At 47.2% G+C, this 27,054-nt stretch overlaps 2 protein-coding genes across 13 annotated transcripts in view; one reads left to right on the plus strand and one right to left on the minus strand.

The window, feature by feature from the left end:
* CCND3 (cyclin D3) overlaps nt 1-2,332 on the minus strand; it is a 96,601-nt gene extending 94,269 nt beyond the window's left edge. For 2 of the 4 annotated variants that reach the window (XM_023253968.2, XM_023253969.2), the window contains exon 1: nt 2,126-2,326. In XM_023253968.2, coding sequence (XP_023109736.1) covers nt 2,126-2,131 — 6 coding nt within the window. In that variant the 5' untranslated portion in view covers nt 2,132-2,326. Of the gene's footprint in view, nt 1-2,125 lie in introns of all 4 variants that reach the window. The other 2 variants (XM_023253970.2, XM_023253971.2) reach the window with 2 other exon arrangements.
* On the plus strand, nt 1,549-24,242 carry TAF8 (TATA-box binding protein associated factor 8). 9 transcript variants are annotated; one of them, XM_045057549.1, is made up of 11 exons: nt 1,549-1,954; nt 2,040-2,136; nt 4,368-4,524; nt 8,529-8,627; nt 8,972-9,034; nt 10,075-10,199; nt 13,658-13,805; nt 15,218-15,360; nt 21,082-21,258; nt 21,733-21,872; nt 22,178-24,242. In XM_045057549.1, exons 3-11 carry the CDS (start codon nt 4,512-4,514, stop codon nt 22,188-22,190), a joined length of 921 nt encoding a protein of 306 aa, XP_044913484.1. In that variant the 5' UTR covers nt 1,549-1,954; nt 2,040-2,136; nt 4,368-4,511; the 3' UTR covers nt 22,191-24,242. The 9 variants fall into 9 exon arrangements, 8 of the variants coding, with proteins under 8 accessions (XP_044913484.1, XP_044913483.1, XP_006931777.1 ...); XM_045057548.1 differs by lacking the exons at nt 1,549-1,954; nt 2,040-2,136 and adding an exon at nt 3,434-3,585; XM_006931715.4 differs by lacking the exons at nt 1,549-1,954; nt 2,040-2,136; nt 21,082-21,258 and adding an exon at nt 3,434-3,585.
* Nucleotides 24,243-27,054: the final 2,812 nt, after the last annotated feature.

A 27,054-nucleotide genomic window follows, 5' to 3' on the forward strand; every position in this document is an offset into this window, starting at 1 on the left:
CAAAGTCAGACGCTTAATCGACTGAGCCACCTAGGCGACCCATCAAGTGGACATTCTATGTGGTCAATCAAGGAGGCAGGCTAGTCTGGTGGTTAGGTACAGGGGCTCCCAGGTCACGTGCCCTGGGTTTCAATCTCAGCTCTGCCATTTATTTCTCGTGTACTTTTTTTTCCTAATGTTTATTTATTTTGGGGAGAGAGAGCAAGCAGGGGAGGCGCAGAGAGAAAGGGGGATAGGTGATCAGAAGTGGGCTCTGCATTGACAACAGACAGCCCGCCGTGGGGCTAGAACCCACGAACTGTGAGATCATGACCGGAGCCAAAGTTGGACACTCAACTGACTGAGCCACACAGGTATCCCTCTGGTGTACTCTTTAGAAAAATGATTTATTGGGGCACCTGGATGGCTCAGTTCGTTAAGCGTCCAACTCTCAGTCTTGGCTCAGGTCTCATGGTTCATGAGTTCGAGCCCCACATCGGGCTCTGTGCTGACAGTCAGAGCCTGCTCAGGATTGTCTCTCTCTCTCCCTCTCTCTCTGCTCCTCCCCCACTCACGCTGTCTCTCTCTCAAAGTAAATAAATAAACTTAAAAAAATAAAAGAAAGAAAAATGACTTATCTCCTCTGTGCCTAGATTTCTCATCTATACAATGGAGATAAGCCTACTGCTTACCTCATAGGACTTATGATTAAATGAGACATTACACCCCAAACATTTAGTACTATATTATGACAGTACTATAGAAGCGTTAACTGGTATTCTGAACCCTTCAGGTAAGGAAACAGAAAAGAGGAGGCACTTAGGACCACGGAGATCATGGTCTCAAGGACTAGGACCCTACTGGAATTCTCAGACATGCTTTTGATTCCAAATTCCAGGCAAAGTGCAAGTTCAGCTTCTACTATCCCCAACATCTAGCCTGTGCAGACAGAGTATGACCATAGCAAACAGGTGGTGAATGAATTCATCAGATGTTGTGTCAGTCATCCCTCCAAGGAGCCCAGGGACTGAAAGAGCAGAAGATTCTGGAGGAATGCATTGGGAGATCCAGTTCTCTTCACCCATGTCTGGTCCCTAAGAGAACTGAGGCGGGGGGCATAGAGGAAACAGTGGAAACAGCCCTAGAGTCCGAAGATAAGGAGTGGGTACCTCAACACTGTGTGGATGGATTCTTAGGGACCAGCTCAGACACATGCCTTTCCCTGAATTCATCGTGTTCATTCCCACCTCTTCTTCATGCCTAGATGGTGAGTTAAAAACAGCAGGAATGCCTTCTGGGTCCTCATTGTATCCCAATGCCCAACACCACGGTCAGGGTTCAGTTCAGCTCTGCAGAAGGAACAAGTGCCCCCCAAAGACTTCCTACCACTTCTCTGCCTGGTGACTATCCATCACTCAGAATCTAACTCCATGTCCTCTTCTTTCTGAAGTCTTGCTAGCCAGCACAGCTTGGTGCTTTGTCTCGGTTGTTCCATGACCCACACTAGTTATAGAAGAATAACATCATGGCGCCCCTCAGCATTCCATAAACCCTAGACACAGAGGAGGTGCTCGGTGTTCGCAAATGAAACCATTATGCTTCCTTAGTAACGGTAACCAATTTCTGCAGGTAATTGTCTTGGCAATACATTAAAAGACACAGAAGAGGCTTCTGTACCCATCAGACACACCAGAGGGACGAACACTGAGGGCTCCCTCCTTCCAGTCCTGTCCTCTGACCTCCCCTCTCCGTTCTGCCTGGCAGGAGGACTCGAAGGCTCCTTGCCCACGTTGGTTCTGCCTTCCTACTCGCCTCCCACCCCGATGTCTGGAGTATGAAGTATGAAGAACGACAACTCAGTGAAGGCCACTGGGCTTCTACATCAGCTTGGAGAGGGGCTGCACGGACAGAGCTTGGGGTTTGGGGGGCTACTCTGCCCTTCAAATACGTACAGAACGGCTCACTCGGAGAGAAAGTGAGTCTACCTTTAGGGCAACAACGGGGAGGTGATGACGGAGGGGTGACCTCCTTAACCCACCCAACTTGGACCCCTACCCCAGGCGTCCAGCCTGAGTTTGGAGGCCCCAGAGAAAGGTGAAGACGCTGACACCCCATCTATCTAGGCTGTGCCAGCCTTCAAGCCTACCTCCATAGCAGGTGAGCCCCCCGGAGCAAGGATTGTGGCCTCACTGTCCCGCCGCCTCGGGCTTCCGTCTTTGGGGGGGGTTGGGGGTCGCCACCTCCAGCTGTGCCGAGGGGCGTGCACCCCTCCGCCAGGCGCCTCAACACAACCAGTCTCCACCCCCGCAGGCGCCGCGTGTTTACAAAGTCCGCGCGGCGGATCCCGAGTTTAAAGCTGGGCAGGAAGTGGGGAAGAGGGGGCGGGGGAGACAAAGGAGCTGGGTGCTGGGTTCAGCTAAAGTTTGGGCCCCGACTCCTCCCCGCGCTGCGCCCGGCCCGCCCTGCAGACCCCGACCCACGTGCCCTAGGTTAGGGGGCGGGGAACGCCCCCAGGCTCAGGTGAGCGGATGGGGCGAGTGTGGCGCAGGTTCCCAGATCTCTGCCTTCTAGGCTTGCGCCTTTCGTTCACGCGTGGCGCAGGAAATGAACAGCAACTTTATGTGCTGTTTCTTGACTTACTATATGTCTGGCACCGGGCCAGACCCTTTGTGTGTATTAGTTCATTTTCTTTTCTATCAATCCCACCCCAGTTTCACAAGAGGGAACTGAGGCACAGTAAGGTTAGGTAATGTGCCCTGACTCACATCTGGTGAGTGTTAGGTTTCAAACCCAGCGTCTACGCCCTCCCAGGTACTCGCAGACGGAGCAAAATGAGGGGCGGTGCCGTCCCCCGTCCCTACACGGAGAACCCCCACCCAGAACTGACTGATGAGCGAGTACAACACAGAAAACCACGAGCACCGCGTGGACGTACCGCTCTGGGGGAAGAGGCAGGCACCGGACAGATGCCCGCCTCCTGCGCCTCCTGGCTTGCCCCGCAAATACCTGCGGATTGAGGGGGAGAAGGCAGCGGGATGCAGAGGAAGACCCGGGCTATCTGATCGGAAGGCTCTAGTTCCAAGTGGGCCACTGGCGGGCTGCGGGGCCGTCAGCACAAAATAGGGTTTCCCCAAATTGAATCACCTGGAGAGCTTCACAATACCGATTTCCAGGCCCCTTCCCCAGGGAGTGAGTCAGGGGGACCAAATGGGATCCAGCTAGGTGTTGCTAACAATCAGCCAAGTTTGGAGCGTTCCAGGAATGTGCTCTTTATGAGAAACGATTTCACCAAAAACAGGTGTGAGACCGAGGACGCATCTTCTTGGCCAAATCAGAGGCTCACTGGGTAGGCAAGAACCCACCACTCACAGAGGTCACGTGAGCTGGGGACCTCAGATACACACACCCCACCCGCCTAGGCTTAGGGAAGCCCAGAGGGGTGCGCGCCGCCACGCCCCGCTCTCCCCGCCCTCCCCGTTCTCCGCGCGCTCCACGCCCTCCCCGCTCTGCGACTACAAGTCCCATCCTGCCCTGCGCTCGCGCACATTACGCCAGAGCAAGATGGCCGACACGGCGGCCACTGCCGGGGCCGGTGGCTCCGGAACGGTAAGCGCGGGAGGCGCGGGGCCAAAGCCGAGAGAGTCTGGGCATTCTGTAGTTCCCCCCTAGTGTGGGCAACAACCTCATAGCTAGAAATCCAGCCCCACTCTGAGCTCCAAGTGGAGGAGGGTCTTTCAGGCCGTACATGCCCCCCTCCTTGGGACTTGGCGGCGGCCTCCTGAGTTCGCCGACCTGTGTACTGATTGGCTCCCTTCCTGTTGGGGGTTGGGAACCCGGAACACCTCCTGATTGGCTCGAAGACGCCAGTGTCGCCTTCTTATTGGCCAGCCAAACTTGGGAGGGATTCCCGTTTCAAAATATTTAGCTTTTCTACTTTTCTGTGCTGTTGTCGCTTGCCTTCCACTCAGCGTCGTCTGGTGCTGTTTTAATGTTTATTGTTAGTGAAATGGTGTGGTGATGGGAGGAACAATAGAGCATTTTTTTCTAAGAGATAGACATGAATTCAATCCCATCATGCATTTTTTTTTCAGCTATATATTCTGATAATCTGCTAAAATAGTAAAAAATGGATATTTTGTGTTATTGGAATTTTAAGTTTAGGGTAGCCCCTTGGTACTTGATTACTCAGCTGGCTGAGATTTGTAAGTCTAAAGGCCAGAGGTTACCACCTTTCATTAAGCACTGATAAATATTTAGCAAGAGAACTTTTGCTTACCATTGGTGATATGTGAACTACTTCATTGCATCCTTGTCCTGTAGGTGAAATTTATTTATTTATTTATTTATTTATTTATTTATTTATTTATTTTAATGGTACTGATTTGCAGAGATCAGGAAGTAAACAGTCCACTAATCCTGCTGATAACTACCATCTGGCCCGGAGGCGAACCCTTCAGGTGGTCGTGAGCTCCTTGTTGACAGAGGCAGGGTTTGAGAGTGCCGAGAAAGCATCTGTGGAAACATTGACAGAGATGCTGCAGAGCTGTAAGTACCAGGAAACAATCGCCCTCTTCAAGTCAACCAGACATCTTGTTCTGTGTCCTGCAATGTGATGGTGTAAGAGAGGGTTTAGGAATAAGAAGAACACAGTAAAGTGACTTACAGGCTTTAGAATCAGATGGACGTGGCTGTAAGTTGTTGCTCTGCCCCTTCATAGCCTGAGCAAGTCACTAAACCTCCTGAACTTCAATTTCCTTATTTGTGAAATAGGATAATAATTTGTATCTCATGGAGTTGTGAGTATAAATGAGGTGCATATGTAAAACATATGATGTTAGGAATATTGTAAGCTCGTGATGATTTGTAGGTGCTGTTACTGCTGTCTGTTCTCTGTGCTCATAGAAGTTATAGTTTTGTTGCAGAGCTATGATTAATTCCCGTGAAATAAATGCTGCACACTGCATAATCAAATGCTATAGTATGTGATTCAAAGAGGGACGGTAAAGAAGTTTTATAGAATGGAAAAACACTTTTATTTTTTATTTATATTTGAGAGGGGGGGTAGGGGCAGAGAGAGAGAGGCAGCCTCCCAAGCAGGCTCCATGTTGTCAGTGGAGAGCCTGACGCAAGGCTCAATCCCACACACATGGGACCATGACCTGAGCCGACATCAAGGGCCAGATGATTAACCAACCGAGCCACCCAGACACCTCTGGAAAAAAACACTTTTAGAAGGAAACATGTTGGGGCACCCGGGTCGCTCAGTCACTTAAGCTTCTGACTTCGGCTCAGGTCATGATCTCACGGTTCATGGGTTTGAGCCTCGCGTTGGGCTCTGTTCTGTCAACTTGGAGCCTGGAGCCTGCTTCAGATTCTGTGTCTCCCTCTAACTCTGCCCCTCCCCTGCTCACATTCTGTCTCTCTCTCTCTCAAAAATAAGTAAAAACATTAAAATAAGTAAATAAATAAAGGAAACATGTTGAGGTTTAGGAGCCTGGAATGGTCTCACATAGCCTTTTCTGCTTATGCCATGTATTTCCCTGCTTGGGTTTTATTTCGGGTGGGAGGGATGAGGTAGGATAGAATGAGAGATGAGGGTATTTAAGGTGTCTTTTGAGAGATCAACACTTACGAATGTGAGAGAAAAGTTTAGGCAGGGGGAGAAGTTAACCGCAATTCAGGCCAAATAAAGAATTGGTCACCTCACTAGGGAGCTCTGGAGCAATTGTCCCCCATCAGAGTAGGCCACATCAGGCTGAAAAGGCCCTGCCTTTGTACTCAGATCTTGATCAGGCACTCAGTGCGGGCTGCCCCAGGAAGGACGTGGTCTGGGGTGAGGTGGCTCTCTGCAGCTGATGTTTGGAACTTTTAAATACCAAATGTTTTGGTCTTACGACCTCATTAGACTCTTAAATATCGAGGACCTGAGGAGTTTTGTCTACATGGGCTTTATGTAGAGAGATTTTTGCCGCATTAGAAAGTAAAATTGAGAAAATTTCGAACGTAGACATATGCAGGCCCACATTTCCATTATCCCTCAGACCCATGATATCATCATCATAGGCCATATAGCCTCTGGAAAACTACATGAGAAACGAGAGTAAAAAAGTCAAAGAATGTCTTCACTTTATTATAAACATAGTTTTGGCCTGTGGACTTTGGAAAGGATTTCAGGGCTGCCTGGGGATTCCCAGACCACATGTTGAGAACTTTTGTCCTAAAGGAATGGACTAATAGTTCCCAACAGAGAAGAATTCAGTTTTTTTTTTTTTTTTTTTAATGTGTGTTTAATTTTGAGAGCGAGAGAGCATGAGTGGGAGAGGGCAAAGAGAGAGAGAGGAAGACACAGAATCCAAAGCAGGCTCCAGGCTCCGAGCCATCAGCACAGAGCCTGACACGGGGCTCAAACTCACGAACCACGAGGTCATGACCTGAGCCAAAGTCGGACACTCAACTGACTGAGCCACCCAGGCGCCCTGAGAATTCAGTTCTTGAAAAGATCTTGGAATTCAGAGTTTAAAGGTCATCATGGTTGAGGTCATTCTTTCTAATACCACTGAGCAAGAGGCCTTTTTTTCCTCTCAGAAGAAATGGTTGCCACTAAGAGGGATGAAGCTGAAGTGGCTGTGTTGGAAAAATGTGAATATTGAAACGAAAAGGTCTGAAAAGAGCATAAAAGTCTGCCGCTTCACTCCAAGGAATACCAAGGATAGATGGCTTATGCCAGGGTCTTGCTGAGACTTGGGCACCTCCATGTTGTCAAGAGCTCTGGATACGGAGGGAACTAGAGGGTATTATGCTAAGTGAAGTAAGTCAGTCAGAGAAAGATAAATATCATATGATTTCACCCGTATGTGGAATTTAAGAAACACAACAGATGAACATAGAGGAAGGAAAGGAATAAGATAAAAGATAAAAAATAAGTTAAGAGACTCCTAAATACAGAGAACAAACTGAGGGTTGCTGGAGGGGAGGTAAGTGGGGGGGTGGGCTAAATGGGGAATGGGCATTAAGGAGGACACTTGGGATGAGCACTGGGTGTCATAGGTAAGAGATGAATCACTGAGTTCTACTCCTGAAACCACTACTACTCTATATGTTAACTTGAATTTAAATTTTAAAAAATAAAGATAAAAGAGCTCTGGATACAAAGTTTTAGGATTCGTGTTAGTAATAAGCATCAGGCAGAGTGAGATCTGTGGACCCATCCCTGGAAAAGGGCTTTTCTGTAGGTAAAGTGCAGCACAATTTCAAGAGCTTTGATGGAATTACCCACCCACCTCCAGACCCCATTTATGGAGCCCAGCTTCATACCTCCCCTTTTCCCTGAAGGACTTTGGTGTAACTCTGTTTGTTTTTATTTTAAGATTTTATTTTATTTAACTTTTAGTTTTTTTTTTTTTTTGTTTTGTTTTTTTTTTTTTTTTTTTTTTGAGCACTTCTTTATTTTTGAGAGGGAGAGAGAGACAGTGCAAGCAGGGGAGGGACAGAGAGGGAGACACAGAATCTGAAGTAGACTCCAGACTCCAAGCTGTCAGCACAGAGCCCAACACGGGGCTCAAACCGCGAGATCATGACCTGAGCCAAAGTCAGATGCCTAAACAAACTGAGCCACCCAGCTGCCCGTTAAGATTTTATTTTTAAATAATCTCTAATCCCAACGTGGGGCTTGAACTTAACCCTGAGATCAAGAGTCGCATACTCTACCAACTAAGCCAGCCAAATGTTCCACTAACTCTTTTTTTTTTTTTAAGTTTATTTATTTTAGAGAGAGAGAGAGAGAGAGAGAGAGACAGAGCATGGATGGGGGAGGGGAAGAGAGAGACAGAGACACAGAATCTGAAACTGACTCCAGGCTCCCAAGCTGTCAGCGCAGAGCCGGGCACGGGGCTTGAACTCATGAACCTCGAGATATGACCTGAGGCAAAGTCAGAGGCGTAACCAACTGAACCACCCAGGCACTCCCATAACCATTTTTAAATGAACAATTCAGTGGCATTAAATACATTCACAGCTGTAAATACATGTACAACTATACAACTGTCAGTACTATCCATTTCTAGAACTTTTTCATCATCTAAACAGAAACACTGTATCCATAGCTTTGACTCCACATTCCTCCCTCCCTCAAGCTCCTGGTAACCTCGAATCCGCTTTTCATCTCTGTGGATTTTCTTTTTTCTAGGGACCTCATATTAGTGGAGTCTTAAAATATTTGACTTTCTGTGTCTGACTTATTTCACTTCGCATAACATTTTCAAGGTTTGTCCATGTAGCATGTATCAAAATTTCATTCCTTTTGAAGGCTGAATAATATTCCATTGTATGTGTGGACCCCATTTTGCTTAACCATTCATCAGCTGATGAGTAACGGGCTGTATCCACCTTTTGGCCATTGCAAATACTGCAGTGAACATTGGTGCACAAGTATCTGTTTTCAGTTCACTTGGGTGTATACCCAGGAGTGGAACTGCTGGCTCTTATGATAATTTTGTACTTAATTTCTTGGGAACTGAGAGTAAGATTTTATGCCTTTGATCCTTTCCTAGACATTTCAGAAATTGGGAGGAGTGCCAAGTCCTACTGTGAGCACACAGCCCGGACCCAGCCCACACTGTCAGATATTGTGGTCACGCTGGTCGAGATGGGTGAGTACACCTCCAGTTTCCAATTCTTCAGTGCAACTGAGTTGGAGTTAGGAGAGAAAGAAGAGTCCCCAGGAGTCAGCCACGTCTGCCGAGTGTTCTTGAGTTCCCTCGTGAGTCTCCTGGTTTGCTCTTAGCTTGAGAGAGGGCTCCCTCAAAAGAGGGTTCCTCTGAACCCATTTCACAGATCCCCTTCTTCCCTGTTGGGGGATTCTGCTGGAGCTGCTTTCGAGTGGCCGCAAAGCCCTCAAGCTGGGAGTTGAACCTTTTCCACTGCTGTATGACTTCCCCTTCCATGGTCAATAGCCAGTGGTCTGGGCAGTGATTTTAGCTTTCCTGTTTCTTAGGTTTCAACGTGGACACTCTCCCTGCTTATGCAAAACGGTCTCAGAGAATGGTCATCACTGCCCGTAAGTGCCTGTGAACTGAGGTACTCAGCAAGTGCTCAATTAATAGTCGTGGAATGAATTCATTGAATAGGACGGAGATCGGTTTGTAGCTACTTGCTTGTTACAGGCTCGCTCCCTTCCATTATCTGGGGCTGCCTGCAATATGATCTCTATTTCGATTAACAGGATTAGGGTGCAAAATTCAGTCACCAGAAAAGTAAACCATCTTGGAGGTGTTGCTGTGGTTCTTGTGCTTTAGCTCCAGAAGAGGGCCGTTTGAAAATGCAAAAGTTCTCATTCTTCCCTAAATCAAGAAAACGATGGCCTGTAGGCCTAATGTGGGCCACTGCCTGTTTATGGAAATAAAGTTTTATTGGAACACAGCCATGTTTACGTATCATCCGTGGTGGCTTTCATGCTATCATGGCAGAGTTAAGCAGTCGTCACAGACTATATGGCTTGCAAAACCTAAAATATTTACTCTCTGTTCCTCATGCAAAAAGTTTGAAGACCTCTGTCTTCACTAAACTGAGTGCCATAAACTGACTTGGGAGTAACTAGTTTGGGCTTGTAGGACCTTGGGAAGAATATACTGGATTTTTTTCAGCACTCTTTTCATGCTGGCACCCTTTTAGAAAGGGCCATTTTCAATCCCCTCTTGCTTCCAGTAGCACACACTGACATACCCTGGCCCAGTGTCTGTCTTTGTTATCTGGGTTCTGTGAAAAGACTGTTCCTAGCCCACCCAACTTCCTTAGTTCCTCAGCGTGCTTCCCTATTTAGTGCTTGTCACAGCCACCCACTCACCTACCTGTGAGGCATGATGGCAGATGGCTGCATGTGGGACTGTCTCCCCACGCAGATCATACAGCAGGGCCGGGCATTGTGGGGGTGACCTTCTCAGGTCCTCAAGGCCTGAAAGGACTTTTATAGATAGAAATACAAAGTGCCTGCTCTACAAGGAGAACATCGAGGTCCAGCATTTACTTTGAGCAAAGGAGGGACGGGGTAGAGACTCGCGGCCTGGGGCGGAGGAGTAACCGCTTGTGACTCTGTTGCAGCTCCAGTGACCAATCAACCAGTGACCCCCAAGGCCCTCACTGCGGGGCAGAACCGACCCCACCCACCGCACATCCCCAGCCATTTTCCCGAGTTCCCTGACCCTCACACCTACATCAAAACTCCGGTGAGTGATTTGGCCCCCCTATTGGCAGGGGCCAATGTGGATGCAAAAGTAGTCAGTTCCTCCTGACTGTCAGACTGGAGTCCAAAAGTTTGTTGGCAAAGGGTAGTTCAGAGCTCAGAATGTCCTTCCTCGTTGACAGACAATTTGGCAAGGGAGAATTATGTTCTCCAGCGTTCGAATGTGTTTTCATTTGCCAAACTAGCAGTTTCACCTCCCCTTGGGAAGGTGTGGTGTGCCCAGGGGTCTTCACATACTTCTTCTGTCCTCCCCTCCACACCGTGCACTAATGCAAATGTGGCCATCACGCAGGCTGTTGGGGCAAGTTCTCCAGAACATCTCTCCACACCTTAGGAATAGACGGCCACCCACCATTGCAACACAGCCATTTTCCTTGACCAGAAGTCTCTGTATTAGTGTCCTAGGGCTCCCTGCTGTAACAAAGTGCCACAAACTAGGTGGCCTAGGACAACAGAAATACATTGTCTTATGGTTCGAGAGGCTAAAAGTTCAAAATCAAGGTGTCAGCAGGCTCACCTTGTAGGAGAATCCTTCCTTGCCTCTGCCTACCTTTGGGTGGTTTGTGGGCAATCAGTGGCGTTCCTTGACTTGTAGATATATCATTCCAACTGTCTTCACGTGGCATTCTCTTTGGATCTCTCCTCACATGGCCATTTTCTTATAAGGGCACCAGTCACCTTGGATTAGTACCACTGTACTCCAGTATGACCTCACATTAACTGATTACATCTTCCAATGACCCTATTTCCAAATAAGATCATATTCTGCGGTACTGGGGTTAGAACTTCAACAAATCTCTTTTTAGGGGAGAACACCGTTCAACCTACAGCAGTCCCTCACTCTTTTATAGTGTATCTCAGTCAGTAAAAATATTAAGTACATATTCCGGTATTTGCTTATTACACAAATATTATAATGTAACACTATACCAAAATAATATACATTAAAAGATTATCTCACCCATATTAAAGGTTCAGGAAATGTATTACCTCTTTTATAATGACAACCATGGGATTGTCTCTGCTTTTTATTTTTTGAAATCTTTGTTTAATACTTGGTGGACTAGTAAGTTGGAAGTCTGATTCTTTTTTTTTTATTTAAATATTTATTTATTTTTGAGGGGAGGGGTGGGTGACAGAGGATCCGAAGCAGGATCTGCACTGAGAGCAGCGAGCCCAATGTGCAGCTCGAGCTCATGAACCATAAGATCATGACCTGAGCCGAAGTCAGACACTCAACCGACTGAGCCACCCAGGCCCCCCTGGAGGTCTGATTCTAAAATTAGTTTGTTTTGGTACTTTTACAGCTCTCATGGTTGAAAAGGGCACATTACAAAGATATGCAGCATCGTCAGCTGCCCTTAAGAAATCATAAAACTCCTCAGTGCACAGAGCCAGCAGAGGCTCCCTCTTCCCTGAGCCAAACTGCCAGGGACACTGTGGGTGTCTTTGGAAGGCTGAGAGGCAGCCCCTGCCCCTTTCTGTCCCAGCTCGGTTCGCAAAAGGCGCTGACATGTAATTCTTCTCTGTTGTAAACTTTCCACTTAGTTTGTTTCTGATGATTAAATCTAAGTCATTTGAAAAAAAAAATCATAAAACTAATTTTTTTCATTCTCATCTACAAATTATTTCAAGAATCTCTTTTAAAGCTTCCTATTAAATGTCCAGCTTCTTGAATGTCAAACAGTCATCTTAAAAATAATTGTAAGATCTTGAGGCTCCTGTGGGGGGGGGGGGTCTCAGTCGGTTAAGCATCTGACTCTTGATTTGGGCTCAGATCATGATCTCGTAGCTTGTGGGTTTGAGCCCCACATTGAGCTCTATGCTGACAGCGCGGAGCCTGCTTGGAATTCTCTCTCTCTCTCTCTCTCTCTCTCTCTCTCTCTCTCTGTCTCTTTCTCTCTCTCTCCAAATAAATAAACACTTAAATAATTGTGGGATCGTACATTTTAATGTGTTTAACAAGTATGTTCACAATCCACTCATTTTTTTTTTTTACTTGTTTCTGTGTTTAAGTGTGGACAGGGGAACTGCACATATAGGTGAATTAACTTGAATTAACGTTGCACTTGAATTAACATTGACAACAGTGGGAATGATTCCAATACCTTTTTTTTAAGTAAACTTTTACTGAAGTATCACAAATATACAGAAAAGCACAAATAATAAATATACAGTTTGGTGAAGTTTTAATAAGTGCACATACATGTTGAACTAGTACCCAGAGCTCAAAAAAAAACAAATAAATAAAACCACCAAAAACACCATAGAGGCCAGCTGACTGGCTCAGTCAGTGGAGCAGGTGACTTTTTTTTTTTTTAATGTTTATTCATTTTTGAGAGACAGAGAGAGCACAAGTGGGGAGGGAGGAAGGGCAGAGAGAAAGGGAGACACAGAATCTGAAGCAGGTTCCAGACTCCAAGCTGTCAGCACAGAGCCTGATGCAGGGCTCGAAATCACGAACTGTGAGATCATGACCTGAGCCGAGGTCGGACGCTTAACCGACTGAGCCAGCCAGGCGCCCCTACAATGCCTCTTTTTTTTTTTTAATTTTTTTTTTCAACGTTTATTTATTTTTGGGACAGAGAGAGACAGAGCATGAACGGGGGAGGGGCAGAGAGAGGGAGACACAGAATCGGAAACAGGCTCCAGGCTCTGAGCCATCAGCCCAGGGCCTGACGCGGGGCTCGAACTCCTGGACCGCGAGATCGTGACCTGGCTGAAGTCGGACGCTTAACTGACTGCGCCACCCAGGCGCCCCTACAATGCCTCTTTTAAAAATCCTCTCTCCATAGCATGAAAAGTAGGTGCTTTTTTGGTCATTATTAAAATGTCAGCTTTCCCGTTACAATTTAAAATGTTTTGGCTAACTTCTCATTCTGATGGGATGTTGGTCATTTTTCACTGTGTGATGTGATTGCCAAAGAGCTCGTAATTAGGAGCGGGAGGAGTGTCAGCCCACCATTTTCTTGTTCATTTACACTTACATTAATATCCTTAGTGTTTCTTGGAGGGACTCTTTTGGGACAGCGTATCCATTGTGTGAGGTTTGCTTTAAGAAAACAAGGGGATACTGAAGCAGCCACTCATATCCTGTAGGATGTCACCTTCCACCTGTGGGGCTGGGTGCTCCCTGTCGGGGCTCCCCTGGGGGGATTACCCTTCCTTCAGGATGGCGTCTCCTATGCCTTATGTCACAGCAGCTAAGTGAAGGTCCAGGGGCAATCACTATAGTAAATGTTCATATGTTTCTAATTTTTAAACTTCAAGATAAATTAGCGATCGTTTCATCATTTTCGTTCTGCCCCTCCACTGCCCCTGGGGGGGGGGGTGTCTTGGCTCTCATTGACGTCACTGGGTCATTGTGAGGGTGGAAGGACATAGCAGCAGCAAGGATGGTCCATCGATATTAATCTAGTGTCTTTGCTGTTCCCTTTATAGACGTACCGCGAGCCCGTATCAGACTACCAGGTCCTACGGGAGAAGGCTGCGTCCCAGAGACGAGATGTGGAGCGGGCACTCACCCGTTTTATGGCAAAGACAGGCGAGACCCAGAGTCTCTTCAAAGACGACGTCAGCACGTTTCCATGTGAGAGTCTCTCCCCTCTGTGGACCCTGTCTTGTCACTTGAAATAATCACACCATCTTCCTTTTCTCTTGGCATGGTAGGAAAAAATGAAGGCTCTGGCTTTGTCTTAGGTGCCCCTTGTTCTTTGCACTTCTGGCTCCTTCTCCCAGGTCTTCAGGGCCTGTCCCTAACTGATCAATGCAAAATGTTACGGCCTCTGTTGGGATCAGCTGCTTGAGGTTGAGTTTAAGCTACCTCGAGGACGACTCTGAACCCCAGGTATCAGAGAGACTCATACAGTAGAAGCAACAGCCCTTGTAGTAGAAGGGACATTGGCATCGGGAGCGGGGCACTTACAGAACCTCCCCCAGTCTTTGCCCTTCATGTCCCTGCAGTTCTCATCTCCGCACGGTCACGACACCGTGTGCCCACGTTACTTCATCTCCACAGGCTTCGCTTTTCTCAGAGGTGAACAGAGAGATCGGTTTGGGCGACTGGTTCAGTTAGTCCTATTGAGCCCTATTGAGTGCTCGCTGCCTGCCTGGCCCTCGAGTACCAGCCGCTAACAGTTCATAAGGGCCAGACGCTGCACCAGTCATCTCTCTTATATTATCTCATTAAATCCTCTGGTGAGCCAACCTATGAGTTCAGAACTGTTGTCCCCACCATCGTAGGAAGCCGAGGCCTATAGAGAAAAGAAATGAGGTCATCTGCCCCAAGTCACACAGCTGGTAGATAGAATTCAACCTAGCTCTTTTGGACCACAGGACCTCACGTCTGAGCTGTAGCCAAAATAATCTTAGAGTGTCTTCTGCTAATCACATTCTGCCATAGAAGTACACATAGGTGGTTTCTTTTTTTTTTTTTTTTTTTTTTATTAAAAATTTCTTTTCATCAATGCTTTTTGGAAGAACTGGAATGCTCTCTTACTGTTAGCTCAGTGGATATACTTACATGCAGAGAGTTCTCAAGTCCAGTATTTGGACTTGAGTCCTTTACGGTGAAGAGATCGATATCCCTGCCCGGATATGAGGCTTAGCAGGGCTAACTGACCTGGGGTATAAGATCACTAAGCTGGTGCTTTGCTCAGATGCAGCCCCATTTCTGTCTGAGTCTGGTTCTACTTGGTAAAAGTGGGCTCCAAGGTCATATTGCCCGAGTTGAGATGTCGCTCTGCCGCTCTCTGTGTGCTCGAGGAGATCGCTTTTCCGTGCCTCAGGTTCCTCCTCATCTGTGAAACGGGACTGGCAATTGTACTCAATAGGGTGGAGGCGAGGATTAAAGATAACGTGTAGGACGCGGCATGGCCCGCGCTGAGTGTTTGGAGCGCGTTAGCCGTTACTGTTATTCGTTGCTGTTGGTGGGATTATCAGGCTCTCGGCCCGCTGCGAGGGCGCCGTGACTGGAATTGTGCCCCTCTTCCGATTTCCCAGTGATCGCTGCCAGGCCTTTCACCATCCCCTACCTGACAGCCCTCCTTCCTTCGGAGCTGGAGATGCAACAGATGGAAGAGACGGATTCCTCGGAGCAGGATGAGCAGACAGACACCGAGAACCTCCCTCTGCACATCAGCACGGTGGGTCCTGCCTTCTACCCTCTTCACGGTACCCCCAAAAGTCGCCCGTGCTGCCCTCAGCCTGTCACCCCGCAAGCCTGAGATCAGGCTCGTGATGATCTCTTGCTTGAGAGACAAGTCCATGCCCTGGGGATTCATTCATTCATTCATTCATTCATTCATTCATTCATTCATTCACCAAATATTGAACAAGTGTCTGCCAGCCAGGCACAGTTCCGGGTGCTGGGGAAGTAGCAGGAGACAAAATAGACAGCATTTCCTGCCCTCATGTAGCTAAGGAAAAATTATAAATTAGGAGATAGGAAGTAGTACAGTATGAGGGAAGGTCACCTGAGAAGGTGACATCAGAGTGAAGACCTGAAGGGAACAAGGCTTGTACAGATCAGGGAGTAGAGTACTCCTTGTAGAAGGCACAGGATATGCAAAGGCCCTGAGGTGGGAGCTGTTGTGTTGAAGGATAGCAATGCCATCAGGGTGGCATGAACAAAGGGGAGCTCCGGGTGGGGGGGGGGGGCACGCCTTAAAGGCTGTCTTAAACACTAGGCTTTTGCTCAGTAAGGTGGGAGCCATTGGGAATGCTGAGCGGAGGAGGGTCGGCGTCTGGTGTAGGTTTGTTAACAGGGTCCGTCGGGTTGCTATGTTGAGAATAGACTGTGGACGGTAAGGGCAGAAGCAGAGAGACCAGTGAGGAGGCTCCGCAGTAAACGGAAAGGTGGTAGTAGAAGTGAAGATAAGGAGACGTGGTCAGATAGATGATTTGGTCGGATTCTAGACTATGTTCAGGGCAGAGCCAAGCGATGGTTTGGGTGTGAGATGTGTGAGAAAGAGAGCCAAAGAGAAATGCAAGGTATTTTGCCTGAACAACAGGCAAGACGGAGTTGCCTTCAGCCAAGATCGGGAAGACCTGGGTGGGACAGGGATGGGGAAAAGGCATGGGTTCTGGTTAAACAGGGGAGCTTTGAGATGCTTGTTAGACAGCCAGGTGGTGATGTCGGGTGGCAAGATGGATATAGGGATTGCCGTGTGGGGAGCTGTTAAGGCTAGAGACGGGAATTTGGGGTCATCAGCGTGTAGATCGTGTTTAAAACCATGAGAGCGCCTTGGGTGTGGGTGAGGTGGAAAAGGACAAGAAAAATTGGACTCCGTAAGTATAGACTGTGCCGTCCATTACGGTAGCCACGCGTCTGTTTACACTGAAATTCGGGGCGCCCGGCTGGATCAGTCTGTGGAGTGTGTGACTCTTGATCTCAGAGTTGTGAGTTTGAGCCCCATGTTGGGTATAGAGATTACTTAAAAATAAAATCTAAATAAATAAGTAAACAAACAAAGAGACTTAATGTCAGTGATATAAAACTAAAAATTCAGTTTTTTAGTCACATCGGCCACTTTTCAAATAGCCTCCTGTGGCTAATGGCTAGCCTACAGGGCAGTGCAGATGGGAACGTTTATGTCATTGCAGAAAGTTCCACTGGACAGCACTCATATAGACAACCGTTTCAAGGAATTTTGCTGTAAAGGGAAGGAGAAGAATGGAGTGGTGGCCAAAGGGGAAACATTAAGGAGTTGAGAGAGGTATATTTAATTTTGTTTGTTTCTTTAAGATTAAAGAAACAACAGCATGTCAGTACGCTGACGGGAATGATCTGGTAGAAAGGAAAAGTGGATGCAGGAGAGAAGGAAACATTTTGGAGTGATGTCCTTTGGTAGGTGAGAGGGTAAGGGACCTAGGGGACGAGGCGCGGTGGCGGGGTTGGCCCAGTTACGGGCATTTCGTTTCCAGGGGAGGAGATGAGAGTGCGTGGGCACAGAGACCAAGGCAGGTGAGATGTGCTCCTCCGAGCTTGTGGGTGTTGTCATCTGGTTAGCCGTGTGCTGTGCTCTGCACATAAGAGGCTGAGACCCCACTCGTGTTCCTGCATCTTTGCGAGAAAGAGCCAAAGAAGAGCTAGGAGCTCAAATGCCTTTAAAGCCTGCGGGACCCTGTGGTCAGCCTACCATAGTCACATCCATCCTTTAAGACTGGCCCTGGCTTCGGAGCAAAGGATGCCTTGGCGGTTGTCGTTGGACCGGGCATTCCCCGTGCTCTCTAAGATTCCGTGAGGCCTGTGGCAGCCAGCAGCTCCAGAATGCAGGGGCAAGGTGCCTACGCTCTCTCTGTGATGTACCGATGGGCCTCCTTGCTTGGACACACGTTTCTTTAATGTTGGATTATTCCTTTCAGAATTAGGGCTGGAAGCCCATGGCTTTACATAAAGCAGAGGAACTTGATATTCTACACTTCTGTCTTGGACTCAGTTAATTTGGTCTGAGATATGGTGATGGGGTCATGGACTCAAATGAGGTTCACCCTAGGAGAAGGAGGAATCTTCTAAGCAGACACCACCATCCTTTTGTAAGTACAAAGCAGTTAAAAGGGCCCGCAGATGTGTTATCTGATGCCCCAGGTCATGACATAGACGAGGTCATGGCAGTGAGTGGACCGGGGCTGAAAGAATGCTGGGAGCTGCCCGTGGACTGCGGGGTGGCCGAGAGGTCAAGTCAGACAGCAAAGACTGGCCTGCCTTCAAATCCAGACCGCGCTGCTTTCCAGAGACTGTGACTTTGGTGGCCTTACCTAACGTGAGTCTGTTTCCTCACAAGTTCAAGCAGGAATAGGAACACCTAACTCAGCAATGAACATCAGGTGTCCAGCAGCTCAGCTCACGGCACTCGCTGTTTCCCTCACCACCTACCCCACCCCCACTGTTTTAGGCTGTACAAACACTTGCTCTTCTGTTAAGTACATGAATAAGAAGACCCCAAGGAGAGGATTCTAGCAACAATTTATACACAATCGATTGGACTTGTCAGTGTTACTTTGTTGAACCGGCACCCATAATCCTATGTTTGAAAATTCACGATGTAGAAAAAAATGTTTAAGAATTTATGCCATCCGTGTTCCCTGTTCATCCACTCTCTCTCCTACAAAGCTGCCAGTGTCACCAGCTTTGTGTGTCCTTCTAGAGACATAGTCTCCTCATTGTTATCAACACAAATAGCAAACCACGAACGGTTTTCCCTTCCTGTTTGCCCTTATCGCTGTATCTCGGTGATCATTCCATCTGTGTACAGCAGGCTGTTTCTTTATGGCTTCACATATTCCATTGAATGGATGTAACCATCGAATTTAACCAGCTCCCTATACACATCTATGTTTTCCGTCAATAGCGTTTACAGACATTGTTACAGTGCATTAAATAGCTAGTATTGTAAGTTATTCTTTTACGTGTCAAGGGCGGCACTTCCTTCAAAGACTGTTGCCAGGGAGTTGCTTCCTTTAACCTGGTTCTGGTTTTTCCCATCTGCTTGAACATAAAGGGACTGTTCGTTTTAAATTAGTGTATAAGAGAATTTTCTTTTCTTATACGTTTGAATTAGCAGCCTTCTGCCAACGCCAGATACCAACATCTCAACTTTTGCTCTTTTACGAACAATGTGCCATTCGTTTACTCAACAAGTATTTGCTTAGTGCAGGTGTGTGCCCGATAGTGTTGTGGGTGCTTGGGGGACCTCAGCCAACAGAGCAAACAAAACATCTGCCTTTTGGAAGCCCGTGTGTCGGCAGTGGGGCGACAACAATAAACGTAATATATAAATAAATCATTTACTGTATATTAAAGATGAAGCTGCTATTGTCGGCGCAAGGGGACCAAGTAGGGAAAGATCCAGGGTGAAAGATGGAAGTTTCAGTTTTAAATAGCGTGATCAGGGTGGACATCACTGAGAAGGACACATCTGACAGGAGACTTGAAGGAAGTGAGCAAGTGAGCCCTGTAAATATCTGGGGAAGAGTGTTCTGGAAAGGGAGCAGCCAGTGCAAAGGCCCTGAGGAACAACACAGAGGTGAGTGTGGCTGGGGCTGCGGCTGAGGGAGGCAGAGGGAGAGAGGCAGAGGTCAGACCAGGTAGGACCCCGCAGGCAGCTTTAAGAGCTGGTCTTTAATTGGGTGAGACGGGAGTGGTGGGAGGGCGTGGAACAGGCGAGGGACATGTCTGACTTCCCTAGGGATCGCTGACTATGGGGAGGTCAGTTAGGACGCTGCTGCAGTGGTCTTAGAGAAAGAGTGTGGGTCCAGCAGGGCAGCTGCAGTAGAGAGGGTGGTGGTAGTCAGCCTTACTTTGAAGGTAAGGCCAACAAGTTATCCTAACAGATTGGATGTGCGGGGGGTCTGAGAAAAGCAAGGATGACTGTGGAGTTTTGGCTTGAACAACTAGAAGGATGGAGTCGCCATGGAGGACTGTGGGAGGACGGGGCACAGGGGAAGGGCCGGAGTTCAGTTTCTGGCACAGAAGCTTGAGGTGCGTCCTTGACACCGGGTGGAGATGTCGAGGGAGCAGGTGGCTACGCCAGCCTGGGGGTCAGGAGAGCAGCAAGGGCAAAGAGGCCCATGTGGCAGTTGCTGGCGTGGACACGGCGTTGGAAGGCGAGAGGCGCCTCGGTCACCCCCAGGACGTGTGGGGCTCACCGGAGCTCACGTGCTCTGGCCTCCGCAGGCTCCTGAGGACTCTTCCGCTCCTGCCTTTTTTAAGCAAATCTCAGTCAGTTTGGTACTTTACTTTTATCTACTCCTGTCCCTCCCTATCTCAAGGCTGCCTGTCCCTGAAGGAGGCAAGAAAGTGGCATTTCCAGCTCTACTTGGGAGAAGAGAAGCTGTTGTCCCGTGACTCGGGACCCACATCCTGGCCTTGTGAGACAAGTGAGCCGCGTGGAGAGGACCTAGTGGCCTCCAGCAGAGGTCCCCAGGGCTGGCTTTTCCACGCCCGTGACTCTCCCCTTCCATCCATATTATCTCAGGAAACACTTTAAGGCAGCGTTGAAGTGAACTTTCAGCAACTTTGAGGATAGAGCGGTTGTAGTAAAGAGAGGACAGTAGGGAAGTAAATCAAGGCGTTCAGAAAGATTGGGAGCCAAACATCCCAGGCAGGTCTGGTCATGGTCAGACCTTGTGTCCGGCGTGAGCTAGGTTGACCTTGGAGCACTCGCTTGCAAGAGAGCCTCCAGAAGGTCCACAGTCCACAGTGGCTCTAGGTCACTTTGTGGTCCCACCAGACCAGGTGTTGGAGGGGGAAAGCCCAGGGACCCTGATTGGAACTGGGTCTTCGGGGAGAACAGAATTGGTGGGAGAGTGAGGGGTGAGCAGCCGAACCTAGAAGTGGAACCTAGAAGTGAGCCATTTTCTTCAGGCTCACTAAACCTGGACAGGAGTCCCTGTCCTAGGCCTCCTGCCCCTTGTGGGAAAGTCTGCTGTTCCTTTTATCCAATCGCAGCGTCCTCTACCCTGCTGTCTCCTGACAACAGAATTTCCTGGTTGAGGTCAGGCCCTCTTTTTGCCTCCATTACCTGACAGGAACCTCAGCGGCAGAACCCTTGGCCTGTCACCAGGGGGCGCAGCCCCACCAACTTCTACTGGTCACTTACAGACTCTCAGGCCTGAGTTCTAGGTCATGCCCTTGGTATGGTTGTGTGATTTTTCTCCCCCTTCCCCTACAGCCTGTGCTCATTTTAAAGAACTTGGAAAATAGAAGAGCGTATAAATAAGGAAAAAGAGAATCAATCATCCATATTCCTAGAACCAGTTTCAAATGTTTCAACCTACTTTTTCTATGTCTACACACATTACAAATAAAATGTTTTAATTGGGATCACGTTGGATGCATGTAAACCTATAAACTTTTCTCCCAGATCGCTTTCCTCAAAAAGCAAACAGCGAAAGACCTGACCCACAGGTCACTGATGGGGATTATCGTTGCTCTTCCCGTGTTGGTTCCTGCGTATGCCCTGCTTTGCCTTGGCCGGAACCCTCAGGGCTCAAGAAGTTTCTGGCCTCTGCTGCAATATGATCATTGGTACCTGTTGCAGGTACCAGACATTTGAGAATATGGAGGAAATTGATCATGATTTTCATTCCGTTTGGTCTGGGCGATTCCCTATGCACATGATTTGTTCTGGCCCTGTGTCCTGCAAAGCATCAGGGGTCACTTCTCTTTGTCTTTATCTCCCCACAGACTGGGTTTTTTCCTTGAACATCTAACTGTTAGCCCCTGACTCCCTGCCAAGACTCTATTCTAACTCATGTCCCTGTCTTCTCGAGAGGCTCACAGTTTTGTGTTCTGTGCTCCCCTGTGTCCAGGCAGTTGGTCTCGTCTTCCTCTGATAGCCGGCCCCTGCCTGGGCCTTATCTCATCTGGGTCAGGGATAGGTGCATTAGCAAGAAAGTGGTCCCTGGGCTTCTAATTGCTTGACGAAAGGGATGCTAATAGTAGTTCTTACGATGGGCATGATCTCTTTCCTTATGCCATTGGTATTTTGCTCTATTTCGGCTTTTGCTCAAAGGATGATTCTGGAGCCGAGAAGGAGAACACCTCTGTCCTGCAGCAGAACCCCTCCTTGTCGGGAAGCCGGAATGGGGAGGAGAACATCATCGATAACCCTTATCTGCGACCTGTGAAGAAACCCAAGATTCGCAGGAAGAAGTGAGTTGGAGGCTGGGGTGCAGAGAGGCTTGTCTGGCCAACCGAGGTGGCCTTCTCTCCTCCTTGGCAGGAAAGAGAGGCTCCCCAGCAGGTCTGAAACGTGGGAAAAGCTCCTCTGGCGAGAGGAAATCTTTTCCCTTTTCCTCACCTCACTCATCCCCCCTCCCCCAATGTACCTCTTCTTGCAAAGAGGTTGAGCATCCTGCAGCTGGGGGACAAGCCTTCACAGCCCTGGAGCCGTCCCCCTTAAAAGACGCAGGTGGGGCCCCCACTGGGTAGGCTCCATGGATTCTTCTTCTTTCTAGGTCCCTCTCGTGAGCCGAGAAGGAAGCCTGCCTTGTACAGAGACGCGGACACCACTCTCTCGGGGCCGTTAAAGCCACTCAAGGAAGAAGAGAGGGTGGCCTCCTCGAGGTCAAGCCCAGGCAGCCGGACGTGACTGGGCATGATTTTAATAGCAAACTCAATATTAAGATTACCTACTTTCACTGGATATTTGGGTGGAGGAAGACGGGACGGTAATGATCAGCTTTTCCTAGTCAACCTGGCCATACTGTGGGGCGCAGGAACAGCCAGTGACTTCAGTTATTATCACAGGACTTGATTCCTTTGAAACCTGGAAGGCCAGGGAAGGTGGCAGGAAAGAAAGGGTTCTTTGCCTGCTGTGCTTCCTGCCAGAAAGACCGCTTGCCTCGTTTGTAGTTCAGGATACCTGGACCCCTCTTACTGACTCACAGGTAACTTGTGGCACCAATTTATTGCCCCAGAGCCTCAGTCTTACTTCTCTCCTCACCTGGGCTCCAAGTGCCCTGCGAGCTGATGGAAGGTGACTTTGTCCTCCCTCAGCCTGTTGGAAACAGGAGGCCCACCCATCACAGTCTTGATCTGGGGCTGGCAGGAGTCAGGAGGCGTGTGCAGGCATGTTAAAGGCAGAGCAGAATAAGGGCAGCACTGACTCTCACCGGCACTTGAACGCCCCCATAAAGCTGGGCAGCACTCTCTCCTGAGAGATTTGTCACTTATTGTCCCTCTGGGGGATGCATGCTTGGGAACTGCCAAGTCCTGCCCCATCTCAGGAAAAGAAGTTTTCTCTGACAAGAGCCTATATCAGTGGCTATATTATACTGTGACTTGTGGAAGAATCACCGATTGTAAACAATAGGAAAGGGATTTGATGGCGGGGGTCGGGGGAGGGTGAGATCTTGAAGGATGGGCCTGGCCGGTCTGCTGGAAGGCTGGCGTGTTCAGAGGGCTGTGGCCCCACCTTATAGTGGAGGTGGGCTCAGAGGAGCCTGCAGGCCAAGCCAGGGTGTTCTTCCAGAAGCAGGTCTGAATCTGTCCAACCTCCTTTCCTCCTGGGGAGAGAAGACTTTATCCTTGATGTACCCTACAAACCAAAAAAAAAAAAAAAATGTTAAGGAAGATGCTGGGCAAGCTGATACCCTTTGGCTGGTCTCCAAAGGAAGAGATTTAAAAATCAAGTCCAAAGAAGAAAAATGCCAGTGACACCTGGAAGTTAACACAGGATGACCAAGGCGTTCCCTGGGTTAGTGACCTAAGGTCCATATTGAACTTTCCTTATGCTCCTCTTCCAGAGTAATCTCTCCATTTTCCATGCTCTTGGTGAATTTGAAAACTTGAACTTGACAGCAGCCACCATGTCCCTCTGGCCTCACTGTAGCCCCAGGCACTCCATCCCTTTGCTTGGAAGGAAAGAGCTGCTTGTTAGTGACTGAAGACAACAGACTAAGGAGACATTTGGGTTCCCCACCTCTGGACCAAGGAAGCGTCTTTCAGGTTTGTAATGGCCTGGAACTCTTCCAGCTGGCCGCAGTCAGATTGGGCCTATGCTGAGTCTGTGGTTCAGCTCTTGGCGATTCTTGGGCTGTGGAGTTTAAATAACAGTCCCAGGTAGGAGCTGTGGCAGGTACAGGGCGGAAACCTTCCCGGCTTCCTGTCCTCTGCTCACAGCGCCGCCATCCCAACTAGCATGTCTGCAGTTCCTGTTTTGCCATGACTGTCCAAAACCAACACCTGCCCAGTGCCTGCCCAGTGCCGTGATGCCGAGGACGGATGGTGGGTTGGGGCCAGAGTTGCCATTTCTGCTGTAGAGATTTCGGAGTCCGTCACTCTGTTTCGGATGAGAGGTCCTGGGAGATGATTAGACAGCTGGAAACATTGACCCGACTATCATTGTGTAAAAACTGTGCATAATTCTCAATGTGTATTTATAAATTTCTATTTTTTATAACTTTGGGAGACTTCTTGGAGGGAACAAGTAGTAAGCAGAGCCAGATTAAGAATGTGATTTATGAGCTCTAAACGTCATAAATAAAAGGTCCTAATAAAAACTTTGCAAATGAAACAGAATGATATACTTTGAACTTAATCTGTATTCAGAAGTTCCAGCAATGAGTAAGACTGTAGACAGATAAGGTTTAGTCCTTCTGTTGAACCAAGTACTCCTGGGAACTATATAAAACTTCTATTTTGGGAATTTTCAAATACAGAATGAGGAAAGTATATATGCTTTCCCTGAATATCCTTCACCCAGCATCAACAGTTACTGACATCTTTTCAGTTGTGTTTCATCGATCTCTCCCACTTGTTTTTCCTTTATTTTTTCTTTCTAGAGGTTTTTTTTTTTTTTAAAGCAAACCCAAGACCTATGTCATTTAGGTCATCATGCATCTCACTCTGATGGACCTTTTTCTTTCTATTTTTTTAAATTAGAGATTCACGGTGTTGGCAAAAACAAAAATGTTCAGGGGCACCTGCATGGCTCAGTTGGTTAAGCATCCAACTTGGGCTCAGGTCATGATCTCCCAGTTTGTGAGTTCAAGCCCTGCATTGGGCTCTCTGCTGTCAGCTCAGAGCCCGCTTCAGATCCTCTGTCTCCCTCTCTCTCTGCCCCCCTCCCCTGTCTCTGTCTCAAAAACAAGCAAACAAACAAAAATGTTCAGGGAGGTTCCATGTACCCTTTGCCCAGTTCCCCCCAGCGGTAGTATCTTGTATAACAAGTGCAGAATCAAACCCAGGAGATTGGCATTGGTACAACCCACAGAGCTTATTCGGATTTCATCTTGTCCTGTGTGTGTGTGTGTGTGTGTGTGTGTGTGTGTGTGTGTGTGCGCGCGCGCATGCGCAGTTCTGTGCAGTTTGGTTATGTGTGGATTCACGTTAACAATCACCACAATCAAGATGCAGAACATTTCTGTCAACACCACTACTGCCATTATGCTGCTTCTCCATAACCGCATCCACCTCTCCCCCATCCCAAACCCCTGGTGGCTACTCTTCTGTTCATCTTTATGATCTTATATAAAGATTATTAATATATAAATGGGGGCACCTGGCTGGCTCAGTCAGAGCATGCAATTCTTGATCTCAGGGGTCGTGAGTTCAAGCCCCACGTTCAGCATAGAGTTTACTGGGGGAAAAAAAGATTGTTAATATAAATGGAATCATAAAGTTACAGCCTTTTAATTTCACTCAGCATGTAAGACAGCCATCCGAGGTTGTGTGTTTCAGTAGTTCCTTTGGTTTTATTGCTGAGTCATACTTCCTGGTATGGATATACCACAGTCTGTTTAACCGTTCGCACTTTGAGGAACATTGAGACCTGTGTCCAGTTTGGGCCTATTATGAATAAAGCAGCTAAGCACATTTGTGTATAGGTTTTTAGGTAAACATAAGTTTTGTTTCTCTGCAATAAACATCCAAGAATGCAATTGCTGGGCCCTGTGGTAACGGCACGCTTAACGTTAAAAAGAACTGAAACTCTTTCCCAGAGTAGCTGTGCCGTTCTGCATTCCTCCTAGCAGTGTATGAGTGATCCAGTTTCCACATCCTCACCAATATTTGGTGTTACACTTTTTAGTTACTTTAGCCCTTCTGATAGGTGTGTAGTAATATCTCACTGTGACCTTAATTTGTATTTTTCTAATGGCTAGATGTGCTTATTTCCTAGCTGGTGGAATCCATTTGAGTCTTTTGCCTGTTGAATTTGAACTATCTCTTTGGATTGTTTCTTTGTTTCGAGATTTCCTCGTTCTAGATACAAGAACGTTGTCAGATGTGTGGTTTGCAAACACTTTGCCACTCCACAGCTTGCCTTTGCGTCCTCTCCACAGGCTCTTCAGCAAAGCACAGAGTTTTTAATTTTGAAGACCAGTTTATCAGTGTTTTCTTTTATGGGTATTTTTCGTTTTTTGTATAAAAAGGTTTTAGGTTTTAGGCATATTGAGTTTTTTAGGTCTAAAATCTATTCACCAAAGCCCTAGCTCCCAAAAATCTTTCTCTATATTTTTTTGTAACGTGTTTATAGATTTATGTTTTACATTTTAGTTCTTGATCTATTTTGAGTATATTTTTATCTAAGATGTGAGGTTTAGGGCCACCTGACTGGTTCAGTCGGTGAACCATGCACCTCTTGATCTCGAGGTTGTGGGTTTGAGTTCCATGTTGGGTGCAGAGATTATTAAAAAAAAAAAAAAAAAAAACTTAAAAAAATTTAAAATATTTAAATAATATAAAATAATATTAAATATTTATATTTTTAGGGGCGCCTGGGTGGCTCAGTCAGTTAAGGGGCCGACTTCGGCTCAGGTCACGATCTCGCGGTTCGTGAGTTCGAGCCCCGCGTCAGGCTCTGTGCTGATGGCTCGGAGCCTGGAGCCTGTTTCGGATTCTGTGTCTCCCTCTCTCTCTGACCCTCCCCCGTTCATGCTCTGTCTCTCTCTGTCTCAAAAATAAATAAACGTTAAAAAAAATTTTTTTTAAATATTTATATTTTTAAAAGATATGTGTATTTATTTTTATATATTATATTCATTTGTAAATTTATATTTAAATAATATTTAAATGTTAATATTTAACAAATTATAAATGTTAATATAAAATATATGCATAAATATTTAAATTTAAATATAAATTTTATGAATATATACTTATAAATTTGTATTTATATTTAAATACTAAAATATTAAAGTATTAAATGATAAAAATAATATTTTTTACATCTTTAAAGAATGAACTCAAACCCTTCATATCTTTTTTTTTTTTTAAGGTATGAAGTTTGAGTTCATTATTTTGCCTATAAATGTCCAATTGACCCAGCACCTTTTGTTGAAAAGCTACTTTCCTTCATTGAATTAATTACATTTATACCTTTGTCAAAAAT

The sequence above is a fragment of the Felis catus genome, chromosome B2 (genome assembly GCF_018350175.1).
Source record: "Felis catus isolate Fca126 chromosome B2, F.catus_Fca126_mat1.0, whole genome shotgun sequence".
In the NCBI taxonomy this organism is placed as follows: domain Eukaryota; kingdom Metazoa; phylum Chordata; class Mammalia; order Carnivora; family Felidae; genus Felis; species Felis catus.